Here is a 25,955-nt window from a genome sequence, read left to right as displayed (position 1 = left end):
TTAGGAACCCCCATAAGGAGATATCTAAGGATGCAGACCTGTCTACAGCAGTGCAGATTAGCAAGATCTGGCTTCGCTGTTCCTTGTGTGGTCCTGGGACTCATTTGAAGTTCTGAGACCAGGAGGTTGACCTTATTAAGATTCCTGATAAGAGGACTGACTTTCAGAGCTTACCCGTCCTCAACACACTTTCCCTTTGATTTACTTAAGTGTACTCTTATTTCCAGCTTGAGGGCTACAAATAAACTAACCTGCTTTCTGCCACCTACCTTGTCTTTCTATTCTTAAATAAAGTCACCTGGCCAAAATCACATTAAGAAATAGGGAGATCCTATCTTGAGATTACAACACTTGGGCTGGTGGCTCTAGAGGGATCCAGTTTAACTCCTTGAGGTCCCCCTGACACCCATGTTTCATGTGACTGAGCCAACCCCTTTGGTACATACTTCAAGACATTAGAGACCTATCTTCATAACTCAGGACCCACCATGCTTCCTCCTCATCCAAGCAGAAAAATCACAGCTCAACACTTTTCCCATTCTTTCAAAGGATTGAATTTCCCTAGCCTTTTAAACAGAATATGTTCATCAGTAGTAACCGTGGCAACAGATCAGACAGGCTTCAGAAGGCCTGTCTGTATGTAATTAAGAAAAACGAGGGAGTAGCCATGAAAGCGGGGAGCTCATACAAGGAGACTATGCTGCTGAGCCTGGCCGGGCAGTTGATGGGGACTTTTGCTGATGGGGGTAGCAGATTTTCTTTCTATCTTTTGACCTCCCTTTCTGTTCCTCTTTACAATATTTAGGTCTCCTTCCTGGGATGTTGCTGGAAGCTTACATTCTGAATGCATAGTTCCAGTGAAGCCCAGGCCCCCAATCCAGGAGAAACACCTAAATGGTTAGAAAGTGATCATAGTGTCTTCCTCTAATGAGATTTATGCTCGGGTCTAGACCTGCACCTGCTAAACTCTTCATCCAGGCATGAGAGCCCGGGCAGCTTGTCTTCAGGAGACGACCTGTCTCATTAAGATGCCAGAGCCCAGACACCTGGGGTCATCCTCATTTTACCACCAAGCCCTGAAGCACTAGCTTGCCTGGCCCAGAGCAGGCCTCATAGGAATAAGGGAGAGAATTCGATGTTGTCTCAGGATCTGAGCCCCAGGGCTTTTTTTTTTTTTTTACCTCACAGCACTTATTCTTATCCCAAACCATCCCATTTGTGCCCAGGTTTACTTCTGTTCTGTCAGATTTCCATCTCCAGAGATAAATACCAGTTCCATCAGAGAAAAAGTCTACCTGCTTTGCTCCTTACTCCTCTCTGCCTCCCAAGAGGCTGGACAAGTCCAGAGACTTTTTGTTATAGTAGTGAAAGACTGGACAAGTAGATGAATAATGAATGGATTCCTAGTCACTCTTATGGCCCAAACTTGAGCTATCTGCATAAGAATGCACTGGTACCCAATCTGTGAAATAAACACCAGTGAGGAAGCTGGGGGAAGATTTACATCAGGCATACTGCCTTCTCCTGGGCCTCTGTGCTCCATCCTCAGGAAAGGCCAAGGGTGTCCGGTAAAGGTTACTTAGGAGAAAATGATGAGGTTTATTTGCCCCTGGACTCAACAACCATACCCTCCTCGTGCTCTCCTCGTGTCTCACAGGGATGGCCACTGTGAAAACCACATGTGGTTCAGAATGGAGTGGCCATATTTCATGTGAAAATTGTTCCTAAATAAATGTGGGGAAAAGTTCCTTCTTGAGGACATCCTTTCTGTGTGGCAAGGAACAGTGGGAAGTAGCATCCACCAAGGTGGATCTACCAAGCTGTCTTCTAATGCAGATGGAAGAGGATCACCAGAGCCAATGCTTCCTTCCCTACTTCATCTCATCAAAACCTCTGCTACTTAGGGCCACTTCAGGGGGTCTGGACTGCTGCTGAGGTTAAGGTCTACCTGAGGTCCTTTCATCTGCCCACAGAAAGCCATCCCAACTCACTAGAAGGGAGTGGACATATGAGACCATCAGTCATGCACATAGAAAACAAAAAGGAATGCCCAGTGAGAAAAGAGTGCATGACTACTGAATACTGGCAAAGGATAGGCAAAGTGCTATGTGGTATTGGCGATTTCAGACACACCAAGTAGCTCCTCATCAGGAGGCCACAGTGTGGTGAGGATGGTACAGAGAGACCTTCACTATGCAATGGTACAATCTGGTTAGGTGTCTAAAAATGAATCTATGGGAAAATAGGAAGGGACTGCATGACTGACAGACATTGGGAACAGTTCCTTAAGGAATAGAACCTGTGTCTCTAAGGATAAGCTGGACTTCCTGAAGTAGGTATGAGGGGCAAGCACTCGGGTGAGAACAAAGAACATCGTGTTCAGTCTTGGGAGGGCAAAGAGAGTTTAGGGCACACAGGAAATTGTAGGAACATTCCAAAAGGCCGCCCTGGGAGAGGCAAGGGTAAACAGTCTGAGGAGATGGAATCCTCAGAAGAAGACCCTAGGAAAGTGACAGATGTCACATGGACAGCAGAGTGACCATTCTGGGTAACTGGAAGGCACAGTGCTTTGAGCAGAGGAACACAATGGCCCTGTGTGCATTTTAGATTTTACTCTCTGGTAGAAGAGAATGGATGACAGAGATGCAGGGGAACTGAGAGGCCCTTCAGTGAGGCAGCTGACTTGATGAGGCCTGGGGCTGTTCTGAAGCTGAGAGAACAGCAAATAAGGAAGTGGCCCTGTTAGGTCAGAAAGAGGACCCATGAGCTGGAGGTCGCAGATGTGATTCCTAGGGCCTAGCCACTGACTAAATGGTGCCAAGGAACATAGGGACTGAGTTGTGTTGTCGGCTGAGCTGGAGTCCCTGAATTTGTCAAGCAAAGGAGAAAGGGAACACAGTCATAGGAGGAGTAACAAAGTAGGGGAGCAGGTGGCCGAGCACAGAGAAAGGAGGGACAGTTACTTCAGAAAACCTTAGCTAGAGCAATGTGGGATGATGCCAGGCGTGGTATTTGGTTTGAAAATAGTGAAAACTTCTGCAGGTTGACACTTGGAACCTGGAGTCAGAGGACAGGATGAAGTTGGAGTTCCAACAGAGCTCTAGACAAGAGGGGCTCTAAGAAGTGCGAGCCCTAGACCATTACTCTCTTGGTCAAGCCTTGGAAGTCCATGGGATGCTCCAATGTAACATCTTTTTAAGAGATTTACTCCACCCCATCACAGAGCAGCCACTCAGAGGATGTATGTATTGAGAGTGCAAGAGAGGCTTGTGGCTGAGGCAAGTCTGTCTGCTATGAAAATGGGACAAGCAGTAGTGGCATCGATCAGTGGTGCTTGTGGGCTGAGTCTCCCTGGCCTGAAGCAAACAAAGATGTTCAAGATGTGCAGGGACCAAAATGGGCTTTAACAGACTGTACAGTGCAGCAAGGCAACCTGGCTCAGAAAGAGCACATCTGAGACAGGGCCTGCCACTTTCCCTGTACCAGCTCTGTACCGACTCGAAGAGAATGGATGTGTATCCCTGGAGAGATGGGTGGAGAATTCTTGAACACTATTTGCAAGGCTTTGGTAAAAAAGCTTCATGAATTCAGGCCTGTCACAAGTGTGCATGAATGCCATGCTTTAGCTCAGGCCTAATGGGCTTTATATAGTACGGTACTGATTTTCTTTCATGTTTTAATAGAATCTGGTTTAATATTTGCTTTCTGCTCTAGCTGCTGGCTGTTGACTGATTCAACACAGAATCCTTCCCTGGTGCCCTCCGACCTTGTTGTTATTCCCTCATTTTGTGTGTTGGCAATTGATTCCTGTCTCCAGCATGAACCACTTTACACATGTCTTCGTTCAGCTGGTGATGGTCACGTGTGTGGATTCTGAATGCATTACTACCAGGAACAGCTGCTCAAGCCGACCTGCTGTTCAGAAGGGGGGCTTCCAGGCAGGATTCATTTCCATCCGTTAAACATTGACAATATGCAAGGCCCAGGCTTGGAAATTTGAGGCTATGATCAATCCTGTTTGGTAGGAAGGAGGTTCTCCAACATAATCTGAAAATGTTGACATTGTGGCCATCAATTCAGCAGCATTTTGCTTTTGTACAGGGTACAAGTTTTCCAGAGTTAGGTACCAAGGCATTTCCACTTTTTGAATCATGAATAGACATGAGCATCCTAGTGAGGCTGCTTGGTTTTGGGGAAGCAGGTACTAAGAGCAGGTCTTTGCTTAGGAACATGAACTTTGGAAATAGGCAGGTCTGGGTGTCCGTTCTGACTTTGGTTCCTGTAGACCATGTGACCAATAGCTAGGTTTCTTTGTAAGCTTTAGTCTCCCTAAACATTTGAGATGATTGCTGCATCTTTCTGGTAGGATTCCTTGGAGGGAGGGGCAGGTAAGTAAGTTGTGCATATGAAGCAGCTGGCTGGCTGCTCCAAACCATGTGCTTATGCTTCTTGTGTCATTGGGTCAAAGATGGTGGCTATATAAACCTTTCCCACCCAGTGCTGTCTCTGGTCTACAGCTATCAACCTGGCACAATGTTTCTAGTCATCCCTCCAGCTGCTCTGCCATCCCATCCCACAGAGACACAGCCCTTAATCATGCACATGAGTACTAAGTAGTATAGAATTTTGTGTGGGATTCCAGGATCTGTCAGGTTTTGTAGGAGGGTCTGCTCATATATCATTGAGCTGTATTACAAAGAAGAAAAGGTAAGAAATTCAGAAACTGTCTTAGATACATGTATATTAACCATAAACGTTCGTGGAGGATGGGGCTTGGTCCCCAAAACAAAAATACTTGAACTCACATCTTCAAACTTTTCTCTCCTTTGGCACACCTGATCATAAGAAAGCAAATCAGAGTAGGAATAATGTAAAAGGGAGTTGGGGACAGGTTGTTACCTTTGTATACCTTATTTTACCTTTGTGATGGATTTGAACATGAAGCTTCAGGTTGAGAAATAAAGTGTATGATGAGGTTGAAGTTGGGCAGGCACTTAAGGCAGCCTAGAGAGTTGCTGCTGAGCAAGGAGCTGTCTTCTCAGCCTCACTAGACCTTTCTTTGTTTCCCTGCAGGTGTTCCATCAGGTCCCCGAAATGTCATCTCCATAGTGAATGAGACATCTATCATTCTGGAGTGGCACCCTCCAAGAGAGACTGGTGGGCGGGATGATGTGACGTACAACATCATCTGCAAGAAGTGCCGAGCAGACCGACGGAGCTGCTCCCGCTGTGATGACAATGTGGAGTTTGTACCCAGGCAGCTGGGCCTGACTGAGTGTCGTGTCTCCATCAGTAGCCTATGGGCTCACACCCCCTACACCTTTGATATCCAGGCCATCAATGGAGTCTCTAGCAAGAGTCCCTTCCCACCACAGCATGTCTCCGTCAACATCACCACAAACCAGGCTGGTGAGTCTGGAGGTTTTTGTGTGTCTGTCTGTCTATGTGGCTGGCTTTTCATCCATCTCTATGTAGGGTCATAGCCAAAGCCATACCCATCATGTTTATGACTGTGGAGTAAACTGATGTCATCTTTCAACCTCAAGAGTGAGCTGGAAAGTAGGAAATTTTCTTTTGCCCACCTTCAAAGCAAATATGTGTGTCTAACCTAGAGCAGGGCCTGGTACTCTGCATCCAGCTGGGCCTTAATAAGTGCTACTGGGCAAATGGATGGAAGGATGATGGTTAGATTTATGAATGTATGGATACATGGATGGAAAGAGAATGGATGGATGAGTCAGTTGCATGTACAGACAGAAAGAAAGGTAGGTAGGTAGGTAGGTAGATAAGGAATGAGTGATGAGAATATTACAAATCTTTGAGAGAGAACTAGAATGCCAATGGTGCTTTCATAGAAAACCAATGTAACAAACTTCATTTTCCATGAAACTCTTGTTTCTCCAGAGAGCAGCCTTCCTGGATGCATGCTACAGTGCTATAGAGTCCTAGGATAGACAATAATGGGAGATGCCTAGGACCCTGAGTAGCTCTGCAGCATGCTTAGATCAGAGCACATCTTTCTGTCTCTGTGTTTATTTCTTACTCTTCCCATCTTTCCCCATTATTGCTTTTTATACCTCTTAGAGCAATCCATTTCCCTTTATATCTGTTTAGCCAGTCCACTCATGCACTGACTCATTTATTTACTCATTTATTATTAAGAGACAGTTATTTAGCATCTGTTCTATACCATGCTATGGATTGGATGCTATGAGAGATACAGTGATACTTAGACATAGTTGTCCATCACATGAAACTCATTAATGGAAGCATTTGCAAGACCCTGACCTAAGGCACAGAGTTGTAAGGTGCTGTCTTCTAAGCATAGTGTGCTATACACTGGCAGTAAATAATAAGTAATTTAAAACAAATAAATGCTTGTCCCCTGTGTGAGCAAGCAAGACTCGTAGGGCAAGGGAATATTATATCTATAGGTGACGGGGGTCATCAACAGTGGACTGGGATCTATCTTATTTGTAATTATAGATTTTTAATGAAACGTTCTATAAGGATTACTCATTAACAGAATAGCAGAAACTCTTTCTTTGCTTTCTTTCTTGTTCTGTATCCCCCTTCTTGAGCTCCCTCTTTTTACTCCACCCTTTTCTACTTGTAAACATCTCATCCTCAAACTTGTTCCGCCCCTTTTAATATCAGGCATTTTTGATGGCAGATGATTCTTGGGTTAACACTCTCAGAACTGAGAAGAAAAAAAAAAGTGTTATGGGAAAGCATGGTTGTCCAGATGGCTGTGCTGTTGCCATGTGTGTGTGTGTGTGTGTGCGTGTGTGTGTGTGTGTGTGTGTGTGTGTGTGTGTGTGTGTGCGCGCGCGCGCGCGCGCGCACGCGTGCGCATGGTATGTTTATATGTAAGTGCATGGTCATGTGTTTGTATGCATACATGTATGGTGAGAAAACAAGAGTGAAAGTGTAGAAACCTCAGCTGGTGACCACAGACCGGTGCCATGGAGACAAGGGTTGTGACAGTCTGTCTTACCCAAGAAAATGGAATGGCATTTCCTGCATTATGTTGAGCATGTAACATGGGCAGTCTTTGTTAGCAAGCATTTCCCTTGGAGAGTTAAGGCAGGAAACTGGTTGAAATATTTTGGTGTCCCAGCTTCTGGGAATAACAGTCCTGCCAGGCTGTCATGTTACTCTGAGCTTGGCTGTCTTTTCTCTCTCTCTAAGCATGTGTGAATAAACCTGCCACTTAGATCAGTTTGCTTTTATTTCTTTTCCTCCCTTCCCTTACCCTGCTATTCCCAAACCTGCCCATCTGCTTGTCTTGCCATCTGCACCTTCCTGGGCTTCAGTGGAGCAGAGGTACCAGGGCTCCTAAAAGGGGCTCTGCATTTCCACATTCAAAATATTTATTTTTATCCCCACTCATTTGCAATGGTCCAAACACATTTCTCATGCCCTTTATTCTCCAGCAGATCCTTTATTCTTAACCTTCCCCTGTTTTATGCCTCATTATAACCTTCCAATATAGAATTCTTCTTTGATAATTCCGAAACTTTGAAATTACAAAGTTTATATCTGGCAAGAGAATGATGCAATACCTTCTTGATAGTGTGTGGTTTATATAAAGCAAATAGCAAGTCGGCTAGTGGCTCCTACTTGGTGTGCTGTGTAACATAGAGGAATAGTGTCCATGGGTGACTATGTACATGAGTGCAAGTCATCTTCAGCCAATAGCATTGTCTTTTTTTAAAAAAGTAGGAACAGCCAAAATGAATACTCGACCCCATGCCTTTGTAAGAACAATTTAGAAATGTGAACAAAAATTATGCATCTTACCATAGTTAGGAGACTAAATAGTAGGCATTCTGAAAACCCAATATGGGAAATGAAGTGGGTGGAAATGTGTTTAACCAATGGTCATGATGTGTCTAACCTTCTCAGAACACCACTGAGCTCATCCAGTATTGGAGATGGACAAGTTAGCCTTTTCCCATCACCCCTCTTTCCCCTGCTTTATAGTGTGATCCATGTAAGTTCCTGTGGCCACCACTGTTCTAAAAATAGACAGAAGATCAAAAATCTCACCAAGAGAATTCCAGAAGTCAATCATTAAGTCAACCTGTAAGTATTAGATAAGCCAGGAACTACTGTGGACTGTTTGGTCACTATCGGGTGGGTCCTCGTGGAGAAACAGGTAAAGGTTACCATGGACACCTCATGTATGTATATCTTTTACATTCACAAAGAATTATGAAATGTGCAGCCTCATTTAATCCCCATAATTACCCAATAATTACCCATCTTTCTGATAAGGAAGCAGAGACTTGCAGGGATCAGGAGAATCTAAGATGGAAGGGTGTGGAGAGAGTTATCATGATCTCACATCTTGGTTTCAGCCTTCTGACATCCTAGCCTAAAAGCAGATGGCTCCTCTGCTTTCCCCATTTAATCGTTTATAACAGTAGACTTTTCTGGTTCCCAAGGGATAGAATTTTGTAATCTCCTTATGTGCCATTGGACATGGGGCCCATAGTTCTTCACTCAGACTTGATGCTGACTTGGGGATTCATAGTCTTGGTTTTCCATCACAATCCTAATCATGATATTCCAGGATCTTTGTTGCCTTGACTAATAACAGGAGAGGGATGCCACCCAGGATAAGGTCAGGGGCAAAAATGTTCTACTTCTGATCACCTCCAGTGTGTCTACCCCTAGCAAACTCTTAGCAGAGATGTATCTCAGAATAAACCGGGTTTGGAGTGTTTTTTAAGTTTCTTACCATCTAACCACCAGAAAATAGTGTTCCCAAATTTCAGACTCAGGTTTGTGACCATTTTATCCTCAAACCTATCAAAAATCACATTATGGAGGGACATGTAACCTATAAACTCTCTCTAAGCTATTGCCATGTAGCTGGACCACTTAGCTGTCAAAAAAAATGTCCATCATCTTTGGTCAGGGTAGGTCATGAATTATGCAAGCCCAGATTTACGTGAGGGCTGGAGGGATGTATTCTCGCACCAAATACAGCTGCAGTTGAGTTTAAAACAGGCTGGGTCAGGCAAAACTCTGCCTGTTCCAGTGGCCAAACAGTCCGCAGCAAAGCTGTTACCACCATGAACTCCCACAGTCATTCTCTGGCACCTGGCCTCAGATTATGCCAATGGCTGGATCATCTGACCACCAGAGAGAATTAAATGAATGACGAACGTGGAGTCTCTATCTGCTGACTAGCCCCAGAGCATCAGACTCGGGGAACGGAGCCCCCTGAGATCTCGGGAGTGGGGAGATGAACGACACCAAGGCCCGACTGGAGATTATCCAAGCCAAAGAGAACAAACTCAAAGGCCAGAAGGCCAGACAGTAGTGGAGAGAAATCAGTTGGACTAGGTGAAAGGCGGTGAGGTAGTTGGACTGGTGGGGACTGGTGAGAATTGCAGGGCATCTATACAGCCACCACCCTGTTCTAGCAAGCATGGCCATGCCCAGCACTGCCTGATTTTATAAGCCAGAAATATGGATTTAAAATGTTAACGACTGATTAGAAAATTTTAAGTACTCGAGAGCCAAACAAATCCAATTCTGGATTTGGCCTGCTGGCTATGGCCTCCCATCCCAAGGACCAATCTGATTTACCCAAGCCTCCACATGAGCTGCTGTGCCATTGAGCCTTGTTTTGCCTGGGGCAGACGCCTTCCTCACCTCCTAGGCTCACATAGGGAGTCCTCGGTTGGATCCCCTCTCTGCTCCTCACATGATTCTCAAAAATTCATTTAACTGTCAGCATCCCTCATTTCTCACCTGTGAAATGATAACCTGCTTCCTGGTACTATAGCGACAACAAATGAGACAGGAGATGGAAAATCACTCTAAGTCCTGCTATGGGCTGGGAGATTGGCATCATTTCTGGGAGTATGTCCTGAGCAAATTGCTGGACTTTCCTTCCTCAGATGTTTCCTTCTAAGGCTTCTGAGTCTCTTTGTTTGGCATTGATGCTATCTGTATCCATCTGCCCATGTTATGTTGATTGGAATAGGCATCAGAAAGGAGGGGACCAAGTCTGCATCAATGAGATCATGGTGAGGGTGGGACTCAGTGGCTCCCAGTATCTGACCCAAGGAGGTCCTGTCTCTCAGAGGCATCCTCTGCCTTTCTAAAAAAGTGTGTGTGTGTGTGTGTGTGTGTGTGTGTGTGTGTGTGTGTGTGTATTTGGAGAAACACCACTGCCTCCCTTACTCAGATGATTCTGTCAACAGGACTTATAGGTGACATTTCTATTGCATACAGTTCATGTATGGCCTGCTGGACCCCTGCATGTGCAATTCCATTTATCATGTCCACAACACAGACACAATCTATTACTTAGTGTTGTCTAAAATAACTATGCTGTTTCTGTTAATAGTCATAAGCTCCTACAGTTTGTCCATTTTTAAGACATTTTTGAAGTTCTTAGGCAATTAAAGTCACTCAGAAGCACTGCTTTTCCTACAAAAGAATTACCTAGAACATCAATACCTCGGAATCCATCACCTCATTTGCATTATTCCTTGGTTAAATATGGTATTTGCATGCATAAAGAATAATCTTTGAATATGAAAAGGAATTTACGATATTGCAATATATCGAGCTCTTTGGAGGAAAGATATTATGTAAATCTCAAAATTAAATATTAAAACAATATTACATGCTGCCTGTGAAAATGTAGTGTGTTAAGATCCCATATGCTGGAACCAGTTCACTTTTAAAGGCTGGTCTCATTGGAAAGGAGTGGATAAGAATTGCTCTAGAGCAGGGAAACGATTGAGTCAGGGCTTTAAAAAGACTGGAATGACTTTAAAGAAAACCTTGAAAGAAGTAAATAAAGAAAAGTTAAAAAAAACTTAAGGAAATGAAATTTTCACTGTTCTTAATTCAATTTCATAGTTCATTCCATTGCTGTTTTCTCATTGCTAACTCCAGGCAGTTTCAGAGTGTTTCTTAAGTCCTGCCATTGAGAAGAAACTTGCAGGTGGCCTTAGGAAGGCCTTGACTTCAGAAAGGCCATATGTGGGCACTGGTGTGTCATCAGTGAGGCTGAGTCAGCATTTGGCACTGCTGATGCCCAGAGTTGTGGCTGTCAGCCTCCTACAGCTTTGGAGTTTTCCTCTGCATGGAGAGCTCTGGGGAAAACTAGGTTTTCTTATCTACCAGTGGCTTCCTTGGGAAAGAGCTACAAAGTACCAGGCATGGTGAGCCTTTAAATTTGTGCTAGAAAGCTTTATTCCCTACCAATAGCAATCAATACATGTGTTTGGCTGGAGTATGGCAATTAGAATGTGTCTTGGAAGTCTACAGGTGACATCTTAAGACTTCTTCCAGATCATCCAGATGACCAGGTATCTTCCTTCACTGTGGCTTCTAAAAAGACTTAGAGAATTGATACTTAGGATGACGCTGTGAGCTACAATCCAATCAGAGGAACAGAAAGAGATTCAGCTACCCTTACAGGGAGACTGATTGGTGTATATGAACACTTGAACTTTAGAGATACAAAATCACTTAATGCAGTCTTTGTGACAGCTTAGCAGGTGCTAGCTCAAGTCTTACACATTCTCCTCCTTTCAATTTCTTAATAAATATTCACTGACACCCCCTGTCAATCATACATTGTCCAGACACCATGGACATAGCTGGAAAGAAAATAGGCAAAGATCCATATCTTCATGGAGCTTGTATTAGTTCACACACCCACTGAGACCAGGCCAAGAGGCCCAGAACAGCCATAAGTAAATTGATTGGCAATTTGCTGTAACTTGAAGGTCTGAGCCCCACCCCCTGCTTGAGACTTAGGATATACACACAGGCAAATTACAGAGAGCACCTCAGTTTCTGGTGCCAGTTACTCTCCAGTACCTGTGTCAGATGGTATAATTTTATTGTTAGCTAACTGGACTAGTTTGATATTCACGTGGGTAGGCCACAGAAAGATTGGGTTTCTGACTTCTTTATTTCTGGTACTGAGTTGTACCTAGTGATGCTGAGAACTGAGAAATGGCTCTCCCCTGTATCACTGCTAAAGGGACTAGAGTGTCACCAGGAACCTGGGGACTTGTTTGCTCATCTTACTCCATCTTGGATCAAGTACTATGAGTATATGGCTCCTGAGATGACAGTGGGGCTGCTGACAATGAGATTGTAGGGAGTTCCTAATCTGTTCAAAGTCCACATGAGATTGTTGTAATCCTCAACTGCAGAAGGAACAAGTTAGATTGTGAAATAGCTATCATTGGAACTGTGGTCTTGGCAAAGACAGTAGAAGGGTGGAGAGGGGTTAGCTGTCCACTTGACTTTTGTCTTACTTTTCTAATACCAATACCAAGGCAACTTACAAAGAGTTTGTAAGTTAGAGTTCCACAGTTTGAGTTCATGACCATCAGGGCAGGGAACACGGCAGCAGGCAGGCAGGAATGAATGATGCTGGAGCAGTAACCAAGAGCTTGCATCCTGATCTACAAGCATGAGGCAGAGAGAACTAACTGGAAATGGTGTAGACTTTTGAAACCTCAAAGCCCATTCTCAGTGACACACCTTTTCTAGCAAGACCACACCTCCTAATTCTTCTCAATAATTTCACCAACTAGGGACCCAATATTCAAATATATGAGTCTATGAGGGGCATTCTTATTCAGATCACCACAACATTCCAGTGGCAAGGCCCTTCCATGATCCAACTTCCCAAAAAGCACACCTTGAAACTATCATATTGACTCCTGAAGCCTCTGGTCTAGCTAGATGGTTAAAACACAGAACGTATTCTATGAATGTTAATAAATAATAATGAAAGTCTCAGTTTCCAGCATCAATAAATGATTTAGCTTCAGCTCTCTCAGTGGTTTCTCTCTCCATCAGACTTTTCATTCTGGAACTAGATTGGGATTAAACCTGTAACCCCTCCAAGTGCTGATGCGATGTAGGACTTCCTGTGTATTGTACCTCCTTGAAGTGGCCCTGTGGGAGCCCCTTTCCTATGGCCTGACCTGCTGTCCTTACTCCCTACTGGCAGGCAGGCACAGTGATGGCTGGCTGGGATGGCATTCCAGTGCTGTTGTCTGTCCACCTGCATTCCAGCTCCCTGCCTGTCATTTTCACAGCACCATCCATGTTAAACAGGCAGGAGCATGAGGGGTTTTTGAATGCAGCAATTAACAAAACAGTAATCAAGCTAAGTGTTTAATTTCAGAAAATTAACATCTTCTCAGAGCGGATGTGAAAGATGGGGGAAAAGGCACAGCAAATGTTCTAGGTAAATAAAGGCAGTGCTGGACCACAAATATTTTGTAGGGAAAAGGGGACTCTGCCAGCACCCCAGGCCATGGAATCAGTCGGTGTCTGATCATCAGTAGGATGGTAGCTATAGCATCAAAGCACCCTAAGATTTTAAAGCATGAATTTCCTACTTTTCCTTTTTATTCTTCTTTCTTTTCTTCCAGGACATAAGGACAGAGCAGGGTCCCAGTCATGCTCCCTGTGATGTATCTGCCACATAGAAAAATCCTAGTGTGGCTTTGTCCTTCCTTAAACATTGCTAGCCACATGGATGACATAGTGAGTCCTTGGATGGGAAATAAGGTGTGTGTGTATGTGTGTGTGTGTGTGTGTGTGTGTGTGTGTGTGTGTGTGTGTTAAAGAGAGAGAGAGAGAGAGAGAGAGAGAGAATGCACATACTCACATACACATTATAGTCATGTTTTTCCTGGTGGGTCCTGTAGGAAAAGAACCCAGGCAACTCCTGTACCTCAGCCCTGTGTCTTCTGCTACAGTCTCCTGGCTGGCGTTAGATCATATCCGCAGATAATGCCTCCTAAGCCAATGTCCTTCGCAGGGTGGGGCTTGTGTACAGGAAGGGACACATGTAAAGAAGCAGATGTGCAGGGAGCTAGGTGGGGACAGGGGACAGGAGAGTTCTCTTGTGCCTGTTTCCTCATCCAGTAGGTGGGGATGAGTGGGAAACTAAAGATGGGGGGACAGCAGGGAAAGCATCTCAGTGCGAAGAATGCTGTGAGGTCTGAGGCAGGCTTGAAGCTGTGATGAGGTGCCACAGTTAATAGGGAGAGGGGAGCTCTCAGGGGTTGTAGTGAGCCCAGCGCTGCTTGAAGAAGCCCCAGAAACTGTGTACTCACAGGGCTGCAGGTACTTGAGAGGAGAATCTGACTTAATGAGCAGTTTTCCTTGAGGGGTCTTGCAGGCAGCTGACATTGAGAACACAGAGAGAAAAGCAGGAGAATGAGGCAGTGGCTAGAATCCTCCTAGGAGATGTCCCAGGGGCTTCCGGAAGCCTTTGGGGACAGCATCTAGAGAAGATAGTTCAGTCCTCCATGTGGCAAATGGTGGAGGATTTGAGTGCCTGTTCAAAGTGTTGTTTATGCGGTCGGATATTCAGGCTTCAATTTTCTCTGTGAAGTGGGAAATAAGTTGCTCGCCAAGAGAGAAAAGGATGGTGTTGGGGCTGAAGAATGGGGGGAGTGTCATAAATCCCGTGAGCAATTACAGAGGATGGGGGATGGAATTACCATAGAACTCCGCATTTCTGGAACATGTGGAGAGCTCATTTGAAGCTAATAATCACATGTTTACAGAGACAGCCCTTTTGTGTAGCCTTTCCCACAGTGTGCCTCCTGGAGATGAGACCCTGCAGGGGGACTATGGCTCCATCTCTGGTTGAATTTTGACAGAAATTGGAAGGAGAAAGACACCCGTGTCTTGAGGGCATGAGGACCTCGAATTCAACACTGGACAGGCAGAACCAAAATGGGATAATGAGCAATCTAAATCAGAACAGGGCTGATTTTGTGGGTGGAAATGGGACCAACAAGACCAGATGAAGCCAGGGAGAGTTACATTGGATCTCAGAGATGGTGATGAGGAAGTACGATATTTAGGGTGTAGTTCTGAAAATAGAGTAACTTTGGGTGAGGTAAAGTCTAAGTGCATACTGTGGACTAAGACATGGGAGAGGTGATGAGTTGAGGGGATGAAAAGTGAGTTACTCAAGACAGCACTGGAGTCATTTTCTGGAGAGCAAGGCTTCTGGTGGAAGGGGAGAAGAACATGGTTGTCTCACAGCCTGGACAGTGGTGGTCCAGATGTGGCACTTCTGCAGAGGATACAGGAGCTGCTGTAATGTGAGAGAGGTGGTAAGAGGCAGGAAGGGCACACCCCACTTCCTGCCTCCAAGGGATGGCAGGCATAAAATTGCTAAGTACCAACGCTGGAGAGAGCTGTAGGGTACAGGTGCCTCTGAGGAGAGCTTTTCCTTAACATGGGTACAGGAAGAATGTTGTCAGAGGAAGTAGTGGGGACTGGAGACTTCCCTGGTTTCTGAGCAGCTATTTTGGAAGATCCAATGGGAATGTGCTCCTTGCAGGGACAGTAAAGCCAGGGTTGAGGGAAGAGAGATTGGGACTTAGTGGGGATGGTGAAACTCGAGGAGGAACTTACAGTGTGTGTTACAGGAAGGCAACTGACTGCCAGTGAGCCACTCTGCTGAGGAAAGGTTCTGGGCCATCAGACAAAAGACTTGGAACTCTTGGCCTAGGGGAGGACAGTGTGGTGATACATGCCTCAGGATGGTGTCAGAAGTGTCCCAGCCACTTGGGGGGTGGGGAGGCTCTGCTGAATGTGTCTGGGTAAGAGTTAGGGAGGGAGTAAGCAAGACATATGGTCCACTGCAATATATCTTTTGTGGCCCCCAGAGCCTGCCAGCCCACCCGGCTGGTGGAACTTTCTGGTGAAACTTTCTGTGATCAGATATCAGACCAAAGGTGCCAGCACTCATCTTACACACCAGGAAAGGCACATAGGTCCACAGGAGGCAGCTGAAAAGAGCACCTCAGCTAACCTCTACGTCCTGAGGACCCTGTCCTCACACGCCTTAGTAGTGATCCTGGATGCCTGCCAAGGGCAGCCTCTCCTGAGGAGTGACTAACTCCCTACCCTGACCCAGACACATACAACTCCAGAGGGTCCCACAGCTCAGATTTGCTGTCGTTTCTACAGTAAATTCTCATTTTCTGAGGTACTTTTCTGGTTCCCTTGATAGGGAGGATTAGCTATGGGGACCAGAAGCAACATTACATGGCAGGACTATTGACCTCCGCCTTCAGGAGCAATGTCTCCACACTTGGTTGGAAGAGGTTGCTGGGAGCCCCTGCTCTCTCTGAGAACATGAGTTCCTGAAGACAGTGAGTGATAGTAACTAAATGCCTCCCACCCTGGTTCAAGGCATCCTCGGGGGACAGTGGAATTGCTGAGCTCCTGAGTGTAGGGACAGCATAGAGGACCAGCTAGCATCAGTCCCGGAAAAGAGGCCAGGCTATTTCTGGCTCTGCATTAACTTGCTAGGGACTTAAGGAAGTCACTTTCCCTCTCCTGCCTTCAACACTGTAATCTGTAAATTCGAAGAGTTGACAGAAAATTGAGTGACCGGGATGTCCTCTCAGAGCTTAACATTTCCGATTTCCAGATTTGTAGATAAGCAGTTTCCAAACCTGAGCATGCATCAGACTGATGTGAAGGTCTCGAAAGGTCCTTAAACCCAGATTACTGGGTTCACCTCTCCCAGGTCCTAGCTCAGCCATGTGTGGGAATGAAACATCTGCATTGTTACCAGGTCCCCGGTGGTGCTGATCTGGGACCACATTCTGAGAACTCCCACAGTTAGGTAGATGGTCTCAATAAAGAATATCTCCCACTTGTATGAGACATAATAGAAGAAATAAGGTTCCTGCATTAAACCTTTAATGAAAGGACGAGCCTATTACTCTTTTCCTGTGGGCATGAAGCTCACTCAGCTCAGCCCTCACGTTTTCTCATGGAGTCCTACCCTCTGACTCAGTCAGTATCCCACAGCAATAAGGAAGTAAGGTTGCATACCCAGGGTATCCTCTGACCCCAGGTAATGCCAGGTTAGGGAGAGAATTGAAAGGAAGTGCCAGGGTTAATTCCTAGAATAAAACATGAAGTCAATGTTCACAATGTTCACAATAGGAGAAAACAATGAGGGAAATAATTAATTCTGCTTTTGTATTCATATCCAAGCTCCAAACTAATTGCTTATTTGTTTAATCTACTTTGACCAGAAGTGTTACTGCACCAAAAGTATTTAATGAGTCAGGCTTCCTAATACAAAATTCAAGCATATTTGTGCAGTGGGATGCATTTTCATCAACAGAGGGAGAACCTTCTTAGCTTTCTTTCTAGAATGAAAATGTCACCAGAAACTCAAGTCAGTGATTGGGGTGCACAGCACTCTTTGCCGCCAGCACCAGTGGGCCTGGACTCTAGCTGACATTTCTATGCAGGTTTGTTTGGGCTTTTTGTCCTTTTCCCTGTGGATGTGTTTTCCATGAGGGAAAAGACAGACAGCCACTTCCAATGGCCTCTCCTAGTTCTGTCATTCATACCTTTCTAGGAAGTCACACAATTTAACCCCAAGGTCCCAGGGGCCTTTCAGAGGTTTCAAGCAGTTTAGTATTATTGACTCAGCCTCCCGGGTTTCATCATCTATACAGTACAGAAATCCTGTTCCTACTTCTTTGGAACTCCCCTACTTATAATTGTCCCCTGTCTCCCTTCCCAGGATTCATAGCTCTGCTTCCCTTCTCCCACCCTCTTCTAAATGCCAATACCTTTGTTTAGTAGAATGAAGCCATTTTCCACCCCTCCCCTTTTCCTCCGAGAACTTTGGAGGAGATCCCCCACCACTGCAGTATGAACGAAGTGTTGTCAGGCATCTGAAACATGGTTAGTGATACTGGTTTAATGTGAAGTGGCTAAAACCATACCTCCTGCCCCGAAGAACTTCCTCCAATGATGGAGAACAGAGTGGCTAGAGAGTTAGATAATAGCATGCTGATTCCCAAGCTGAGCACATCCCCCAGTGATGTTATTGACAGCAAGGCCTTTGAGTTGGGACAGGGCAGGGCTTTTAAAGGCTAACAGTGTCATGAAGGCAGGTCACAGTCACACATGAGAAGCAAGTTCCTGAGCCTGCAGCAATTAATGCCTACCACACCTGTAAATGTTAAGGAGAGAGGTAGGACATTTTCCACTGGGGGGCCACTGAAGGTTTTGAGATATCGGTAACATGGGTAACGTCAAGCTTCGGGACAGTTGGTCTAGCAGTTCGAAGTCAAGAGGTCCAGCGGTGGGATCTGAGTGCTGGGACAGTTGGGTGAGGCATAAAGGGAGTAACGAGATCTGTGAACAGGCATTGGTAGAGCCTCAGGAACACTCAGGGCATGCCACTGGGTGAATAGGGTATGGCTCCTTCCCTCTACAGAGTCACAGGTTGTCTTATTCTCAGGAGCTAGGCACTTTTTTCTTCCTAAATTACTTCCTGGAAAACACAGTCTGACTCCAGGTTTCCCATTTCCCAGGAAAGTCATTCGATTCTGGAATGTGTCTCTTCCACCTCTGGCCCATTTTGTTTGCCCTCCCTATCTCCAAGCCTGGTCTTGCCCAGCACCTCCACCTTGACTTGGTTGACATTTATATTTATTGCCTCAAAGGCATTTATGAAATAAATACTGGAGGCCACCGCTGGATTGGATTATGCTTCTCACATTTGTCTTGGGGAGCTATGCCCAGGGATTGATTTGCATGTGTGAGAGCAGCACTGGCCCCAGAAGGAGGGTTGCAGGTGGATGCCAAACACCCAGCCTGATAGGAGTGGTAGACCACACATGGCACAGCCTTAGGACATTTGGAAAATTCATAATGTGAGGATTAACATTCGTGTTGCATGGCTGAAATATACAAGCTTCAAAGACGTTAAGGCCTCAGGTTAACTCAAGATCACAGAGTAAGAAGAAGGCCAAACTAGAAAAGGGACCAGTCTCTCAGCAGTGTTATAGGCCCTGAATGCAGCCCTCCTTCATTTCTGCTAATTCCTACTACACTGAACGGGGGCCTTGAGCTGTTTATTATTCCTTAGCCCACCTTTCTTCACAGCTGTAGTCTATGGTATAGAAGACAAGCTATGAGTCCAAGGACGATGGGTCTGGGAAATGCTATTCTAGACAGAGTACAGGGGGGCTGCTATTTCCATATGCTCCAGCAATCCAATCCTAGGTTTACCCTCAAGAGAATTGCTAGCATATGGTACACAGAAACTGGTATATGAATACTCACAGGAGCATTATTCTTTGTGTGTGTGTGGGGTGTGTGTGTGTGTGTGTGTGTGTGTATTAGGTATATGGGTGCATATGTGATGTATTGGTACATGTGGAGGCCAGAAGACAACATTCCTCAGGATTTTCCACCTTGTTTTTTGAGACAAAAGTCTCTTGTTGGCCTAGAGCTTGTCAGAAAGGCCAGGTTGGCTATCTATCTAGCAAGTCCCAGGTATTTGCCTGTCTCTGCCCCCCAACACTGGGATTGCAAATACATACCAGCACACCTGGCTTTTTGCAGGGGAGGTGGTTCTGGGGCTTAAACTCAGGTCCTCATGCTTATAAGGCAAACACTTGACTGATTGATGGAGTCATTTTCCCTGACCCTGAATTATTCATTTTTATGATTTTTAAAAACACTTTCATATATGTATAAGATATATTATGATCATATTCATGCTCCATTACTCTCTTTTCTTTCCCACTCTCCTGTAAACTTCCTTCTCTTTCTTCCCAATGAATCCTTTCATACCCCCATGTTTTTGTTTTTTTTTTTTTTTTTTTTTTGTGTGTGTGTGTGTGTGTGTAGGTCTTTTGCAGGTAGCTATACCTCCTGAATATTCTGTATCTGTGGCTATTCTACATCCAAATGACAACATTCCATAGTATTGTCCTCCACCTTCGAGCTCCTACAATTTTTCTGGCCCTCCTCTATGTGTCCCCTGGGCCTTGGAGGGTGGTGCTACAGTCAGTCCCATTTAGAGCTGAGCATCCAACAGTCACTTCGTCAGTATTTTGACCAACTGTGAGTATCTGCATTAATTGCCACCTTGTACAGAAAGAAGCTTGCATGACCCAGGCTGAGAGCAGGAATAGTCTATAAGTATAAACATAAACACTTAGAAGTCAGTTTGGCTGCACAAAACATCAGTAATACATTTTCCCAAGGATCTGTAGCTTCCCCATGTATAGCATTTTGCCCCACTTTACAGTAAGAGACGTGTTCCCATCTGTAGAGTGGCCCTCAAATTCAATTGGAAAATGGTTGGTTGCCCACAAAATATTCCTTGCACTATTATACCAGTGTGTGCATCTTGCCTGTCTAGAACTATAGCACGAAGGAGCCACAGCTGGGAAAGGCATTGGTGACCTTTCTCTCCTTACAGCCCGCATAACCTGCATAGCATCTTCTGGCACCATGAACTCTAGCCATCAGGAAGGATGCTGATGGCTCCATGCCAGCATTATCTCAACAGCCCCAATGCGGAACCAACAAAAAGGAGTGCTTATGTTAAAAGTGGTTAGTAGGTCTTGAGTTTACACAGTTCAGGCTGAGGCAGCAATACCTCTCTTGGGAGAAATGGTCACTGTAAGGACCATCTCATATGAAAGGGTCAAGGAAAATGACCCTACCATGTCCACCATGGGTTATTTCAAGGCTAGGATCCTCTTTTTATGAGTCTTCTGAGAAACTCCAGATATGAACTCCTTCAGCCTGAACAGACCGTTCACCCTTCAGGAGACTCTGAGGCCTTTCTCTTAAGCTGAGTAAATTAGAGGAAACTCAACATTCTGAGCTGGGAAGATGGCTTGGAAACCAGCTATCCCTGGTAGGAAGGACTCCAAGCCATACACGCAACACCATTTTCTTTTTAGAAAAGGTTTGATGACCTTCAAAAAGTCCCAATATCTTATTTTCATAACTTCTTCAGAGATTATACTTCAACAAAACAACTTAATTTTGAGTGGATATAAATGTTCTCTATAGTTACATGTAAATATTTTTAATGTCTTAAAAGTGCATTAACATAGTAAACTTGTATTATTTGTTAGATCCCAAAAGTGGATTATGGATAATTCTTGAAGGAATTATTTTGACCAAAAAATCAATTAAGAGATTATGAAGTAATTTCTAATGAGCAAAGATAATGCATCAGAACTTAGTAATTATTGCAGAAGAAAAGCACATTTACTTATTCTTATATTTTGGAATTGGAAATGATTATCTGTTGGGGGAAATATCCCTGTTGAATAAAGGAAACAAAATGAGTAAGAAGACAACCTTGAATGTGGTCGAATCTGTAGCTAAATTAGGGGGTCAAGACATGTACCATCCAGGTGGCATTATCAAGGCTGCCACACATCTGGACTCTTGGGTCCATATATGGAGTGATGAACTTTTGAGGTAGATTGATAGCATCATATCAGACACTATAGAGTCATAAGCCTCACTGTCCCCTTGAGTAAAATGGAAGCCTGGTTACTGCTATGCTTGACACCCATCTCTAGTTTTGTTGGCAGTGACCAGTGACTAATATTGGGCTGGCACTTGTCCTGTGTTGTGACTGTAATCTTTTCCAACTTGCCTTAGGGCCATCTTATCTACAATTTATCTACATCCCACTTGTCAGAACAGGCAAGAACATTCTGTGTACCTACTATAGTGTATACAATGCCCTCTCTTGGATCTGTCTGCTACTGAAGCAATTGGATTATAAGGTCTCCCAAAAGTCTTCAGTGGCAAAACCAGTAGACAAAGGACTTCTCTCCATTGACCTGCCCTTGTTTCTTCTCCATCTCTGAGCTTCTCAATAACTGCTTTTACATTCTTCTCTGATTCTTCTTACATCCTTAAAGGCACTCTGAATATGGATGGTAGGCTCTCCTAGTGGATAATCTTGGCTCTAACTTTGTTTGAACCCTGGTTAATTTTTGTATTGGGGACAGAAGAGAAGTTCTTTGCTTCCTGCTCTCTTTATATGATCCTGTAGGGCTAGCCTCTGTATTTTTTTAAGAGGGACTGCAAGGCAATTTTTTTTTTTCTGTTTAGATTTTTCTGAGCACCTCCTTTTAAGGCCAAACATCTTTACTGAGACTTTAGTATCTTCTATCTTCTTTCCAAATAACTCCCAAACTAATTCTTTCTTCATACCTTTTCTTACAAAAAAAAAAAAATGGGCTCTTTTTTTTCTAAATTTGAATAATCTTGTGAACTCTTCATTTTCATTATTTCTGTCTCTTGGTAGAATGTTTAATTTACTCAAAAGCTTTGTGCGTCCTTGCAAAACAGATTCTTTCAAGCATTCAGTAAAACCATTCCTTCCTCTGAGGATTATGTATAAAAGACTGCCCTGACTGACTGCTGAAATCAATGTTTTGGGGTGGGAGGGTCACAGGGGTTGCCTGCTGGAGTTCATCTTCTCATCTGCCTTAGTTTTTCTAGAAGTTGATGTTTGGATGAATGAATACCTGAGCTTATTTTTATTTTCTACTTGCCTGATGGTTTCATAGAACATAAAAGATCAGATTTAGGGGTGATGTTTGCCCTTAGAAAAGGAAAATCAAATCCATAGTGTAGGCACTGCTGATGGCAGATACTGGCTGTAAGCTGTTCCTAACTTTCATAGGGGGGATGCTCTGTTGCTTTCTCCCATGTGCTAAGCCCCATCACAATTAAAGTGTAAGACATTAGAGTTTCTTGTGTGAGGCACACAGTTTTCCAAAGGATTTGTGACCATCAGACCATCACTATCAATCCAAGAAATGTTGACAGGGATGACCACAACCCCCTTCTCCTGGATTTATGAGCTGCTAGGTGGCTGCTGAGGTGGCCCATGCCAACTCCAGAAACTGGAACTCTAAGAACCTCAAGAACAAGGTTGTAATCTCTTTTCTCTGACCCCAGTGATCAGAGCAGGTATGCCATATTGTTTGACAAGTATATGGATTTGAATGAAGGTTTTTTGAAGACAGAGGCATAGAGAAGAATCAAGCTCAGGGTTAGCCTCAGACTGTTAGGGTTAATCTTTCAAAAATTCAGTACACAGAATTATACAAAATAATGGCATTTATTCTTACATATTTGTGCAAGTATATAAGATAGTTTGATCACATTTATTCCTCAATTATCCCTCTTGTATCCTCTTTCTTATTTCTACTGGTCCTGTTCTTCTCCCACAATTCTTTACTTCCATTTTCTTGCATGTCCCTGATCCCAGCATCCCAGCACCACATATGAGAGAAAGCATGTCAATCTTGTCTTTCCAAAGCTAGCCTGGTTTTCATAGCATGATGATTGCCAGTTTTGTCTATTTCCCTGTAAATGATGTGATTTCATTCTTATTTGTGGCTGAATAGTATTCCCCTATGCATTTGTGTGTGTGTGTGTGTGTGTGTGTGTGTGTGTGTGTGTGTGTGTGTGTGTGTGTGTGTGTGTGTGTGTGTGTGTTATTTACTGACTTTGACTCAGGAGTGGAAATCTGGGTTGTATAGTTTTGATTTTAAGGTTTTGAGGAATTTGCAGAATAGCTGTACTGATGTACATTCCCACCAACAGTGTGTAAGGCTTCTCCCACCTCATCCTTGCTACCTCTTGTTGCTTTTGTTGTCCACTACAGTCATTCTGACTAGAGTGAGTGCTAATCCCAATGTACATTTGATTTGCATTTCCCCCATAGCCAAGGATGTCGAACAGTTTCTATCGGCTGTGTGTTGTCTTTTGAAAAGTATCTGTTGAGTTCAGTTCCTCATCTATGGATTGGATGATTTGTTTATTTGGCTTGAACTTTCTGAGTTCTCTATATATTCAGTATCACCCATCAGGTGAATGGCTGGCAAAGATTTCCTCTGTTGTGTGGGCTGCCTTTCCATTCCACTGTTGTTTCTACTGACGTACAGAAGCTTTTTAATTGCATAAACCCCACTTGTCAACCCTTACTATTCTCTTTTATCTATGGAAGTCCTATTCTGGAAGCCATTGCCTTTGTCTGTATCTTGAAGGTCTCGGCTAGATTTTCCTCTAGAAGTTTCCAATTTCGAGTCTTAAATTCATACAGTTTCAAGATGAATTTTGGGCAGAGTGAGAGGTGGGGCTCGAATTTCAGTCATCTACTTGTGGATATACCATTTTCCCAATACTATTTGGTAAAGACATGGCATTTTCCTTCATGTTTATATTTTTCCATCTTTGTCCAAATCTGCTTCTGTAGCTGTGTGAGTTTATTTCTGGTTATTTCTTCTGTCTCATTGTTTTACAGGTCAATCTGTGTGCCCATTCCATGCTGTTTTATTACTATGGCTCTGTAGTACAATATGAAATGGAATGTTTTGATGCCTCCAGTGTTTCTTGCTTAGGATGACTTTGGCTATCTGGGATCTTTTCTACTTCCTTATGAACTTTGGGTTTGATTTGTTTGTTTGTTTCTAGTTCTATGAAGAATATCATTGGAATTTTGGTAGGGATTGTACTGAAGCTATGAAACACTTTCAGCAATATGGCTGATTTCCAGCATCAATTATGCAGTTCTGCTGACTCATGGGCATTTGGGGTCTTTCCATCCTCTGGTGTCTTCTTGTATGTCTTTCTTCGGGGTTTCAGAGTTTTCATTAACGAAAGTCTCCTGGGTTAGGCTAATTTCTAAATTTTATTGAGGTTATTGTTAATGCAGTTGTTTTCCTGATTTCTTTTTCAATGAGTTCATTACCAGTGTTTAGAGAATCTACTGATTTTCATATGCTGATTTTGTATTCTGTCACTCTACTAAATTTTTAAATAAAATTTATAATCTTATTGCAGTCTTTCAGATATTTTGACTTCTTTTTTTTTTCAGTTTCTCCCCTGATTTCTTCAATAGCTTACTGGTATTTCAAAAGTGTGTTTTTCAGTCTCTGCATATTTGTGTTTCCCCCGCCAGTTATTTCTAGTTTTTCCACTGAGAACTGGTAAGATCCAAACAAATATTTCAGTATTTTTGTATTTGTTGCACCTTGCTGTGTATCTTTAAAATGACTACTTTGGGGGAAACTTCCATAAGCTACCAAGAAGAGAGTGTTTTGCATCTTTTGGAAAAAAATATCCTGTAGATATATGCTGATTCCATTTGACCTGCAGTGCAGTTAACCTCTTGTGTTTCTTTGTTGAGTTTTGCTTTGGATAGCCTATCTACTGGGGAGAATAGAGTGCTAAAGTCATCTGCTGTGTCAGCCAGCCCTTTTGCCACTGCAACAGTGTCTTAGAAAAATCATTTAAAGGAGGAAAGGCTTATTCCTACTTACACCTTGACATATTTCAATCCATGTTTGGTTTGCTTCCTTGACGTGAGCCTGTGGTAAAGCAGGACACCATGGCAACAGGAAGGCATGGTAGAGCTCAGCTGCTCATCTCATGAGGACCAAGAGGCAGAGAGACAGGAAGGGGCCACAGACAATATATTCCCTTCAAAGATACACCCCAGTGATCTTCTGGGCCCAGGTCCACCTCCTCATTTCTATCACATGCCAATAATGTCATCAGGTTATGGCTCCATCAGTGGGCTAACCTGTTGATTAGGTCACAGGCTTTCTGGTTTACCCACATCTTGGTAGCACCACCAGCCAGGGACAAAGCTTCAAATGCATGAGCCTTCAAGGGAAATTTAATAGACAAACCACAACACCCATTATTATTATATTGATTCCTAGTTGTATCTTTATGGACAATAGCACTTCTATTATGAATTGAAGCATACTGATATCAGTGTGTGTTTATTTACAACCATTATATCTTCTTAGTATAATGTATGTTTTATCAATATAGATGACATTTGTCTCTCCTAGTTTTAGGTTGAGGTCTGCTTTGTTGGATATAGGAATAGCCACTTCTACTTGCAGTCACATTCTATTAGCTGGGAGTATAACATTTTATCCTTTTACATTCAGTTTGTGGATTTCTTTGCTGCTATGGTGAGTTTCCTGCAGGTGGCAAGTAGTTGGGTCTTGTTTATCATCTAATAGACTCTTCTTTGTCTTTTAACTGGAGAATTATAACCATCTGCATTCAGGAGTATTATTAAAAAGCAT

General features: G+C 43.8%; 1 protein-coding gene across 3 annotated transcripts in view; it reads left to right on the top strand.

Moving 5' to 3' along the window:
• Ephb1 (EPH receptor B1) overlaps window positions 1-25,955 on the top strand; it is a 394,573-nt gene that overhangs the window by 262,640 nt on the left and 105,978 nt on the right. For all 3 annotated transcript variants that reach the window (XM_036192519.1, XM_036192518.1, XM_036192520.1), the window contains exon 5: window positions 5,074-5,409. In XM_036192519.1, the coding sequence (XP_036048412.1) occupies window positions 5,074-5,409 (336 nt within the window). The remainder of the gene's footprint in view (window positions 1-5,073; window positions 5,410-25,955) is intronic.

Source organism: Onychomys torridus, chromosome 7 (genome assembly GCF_903995425.1).
Source record: "Onychomys torridus chromosome 7, mOncTor1.1, whole genome shotgun sequence".
NCBI lineage: Eukaryota > Metazoa > Chordata > Mammalia > Rodentia > Cricetidae > Onychomys > Onychomys torridus.
Note: the sequence above shows the minus strand (reverse complement) of the source record. Positions and strands in the feature narration are given on the sequence as shown.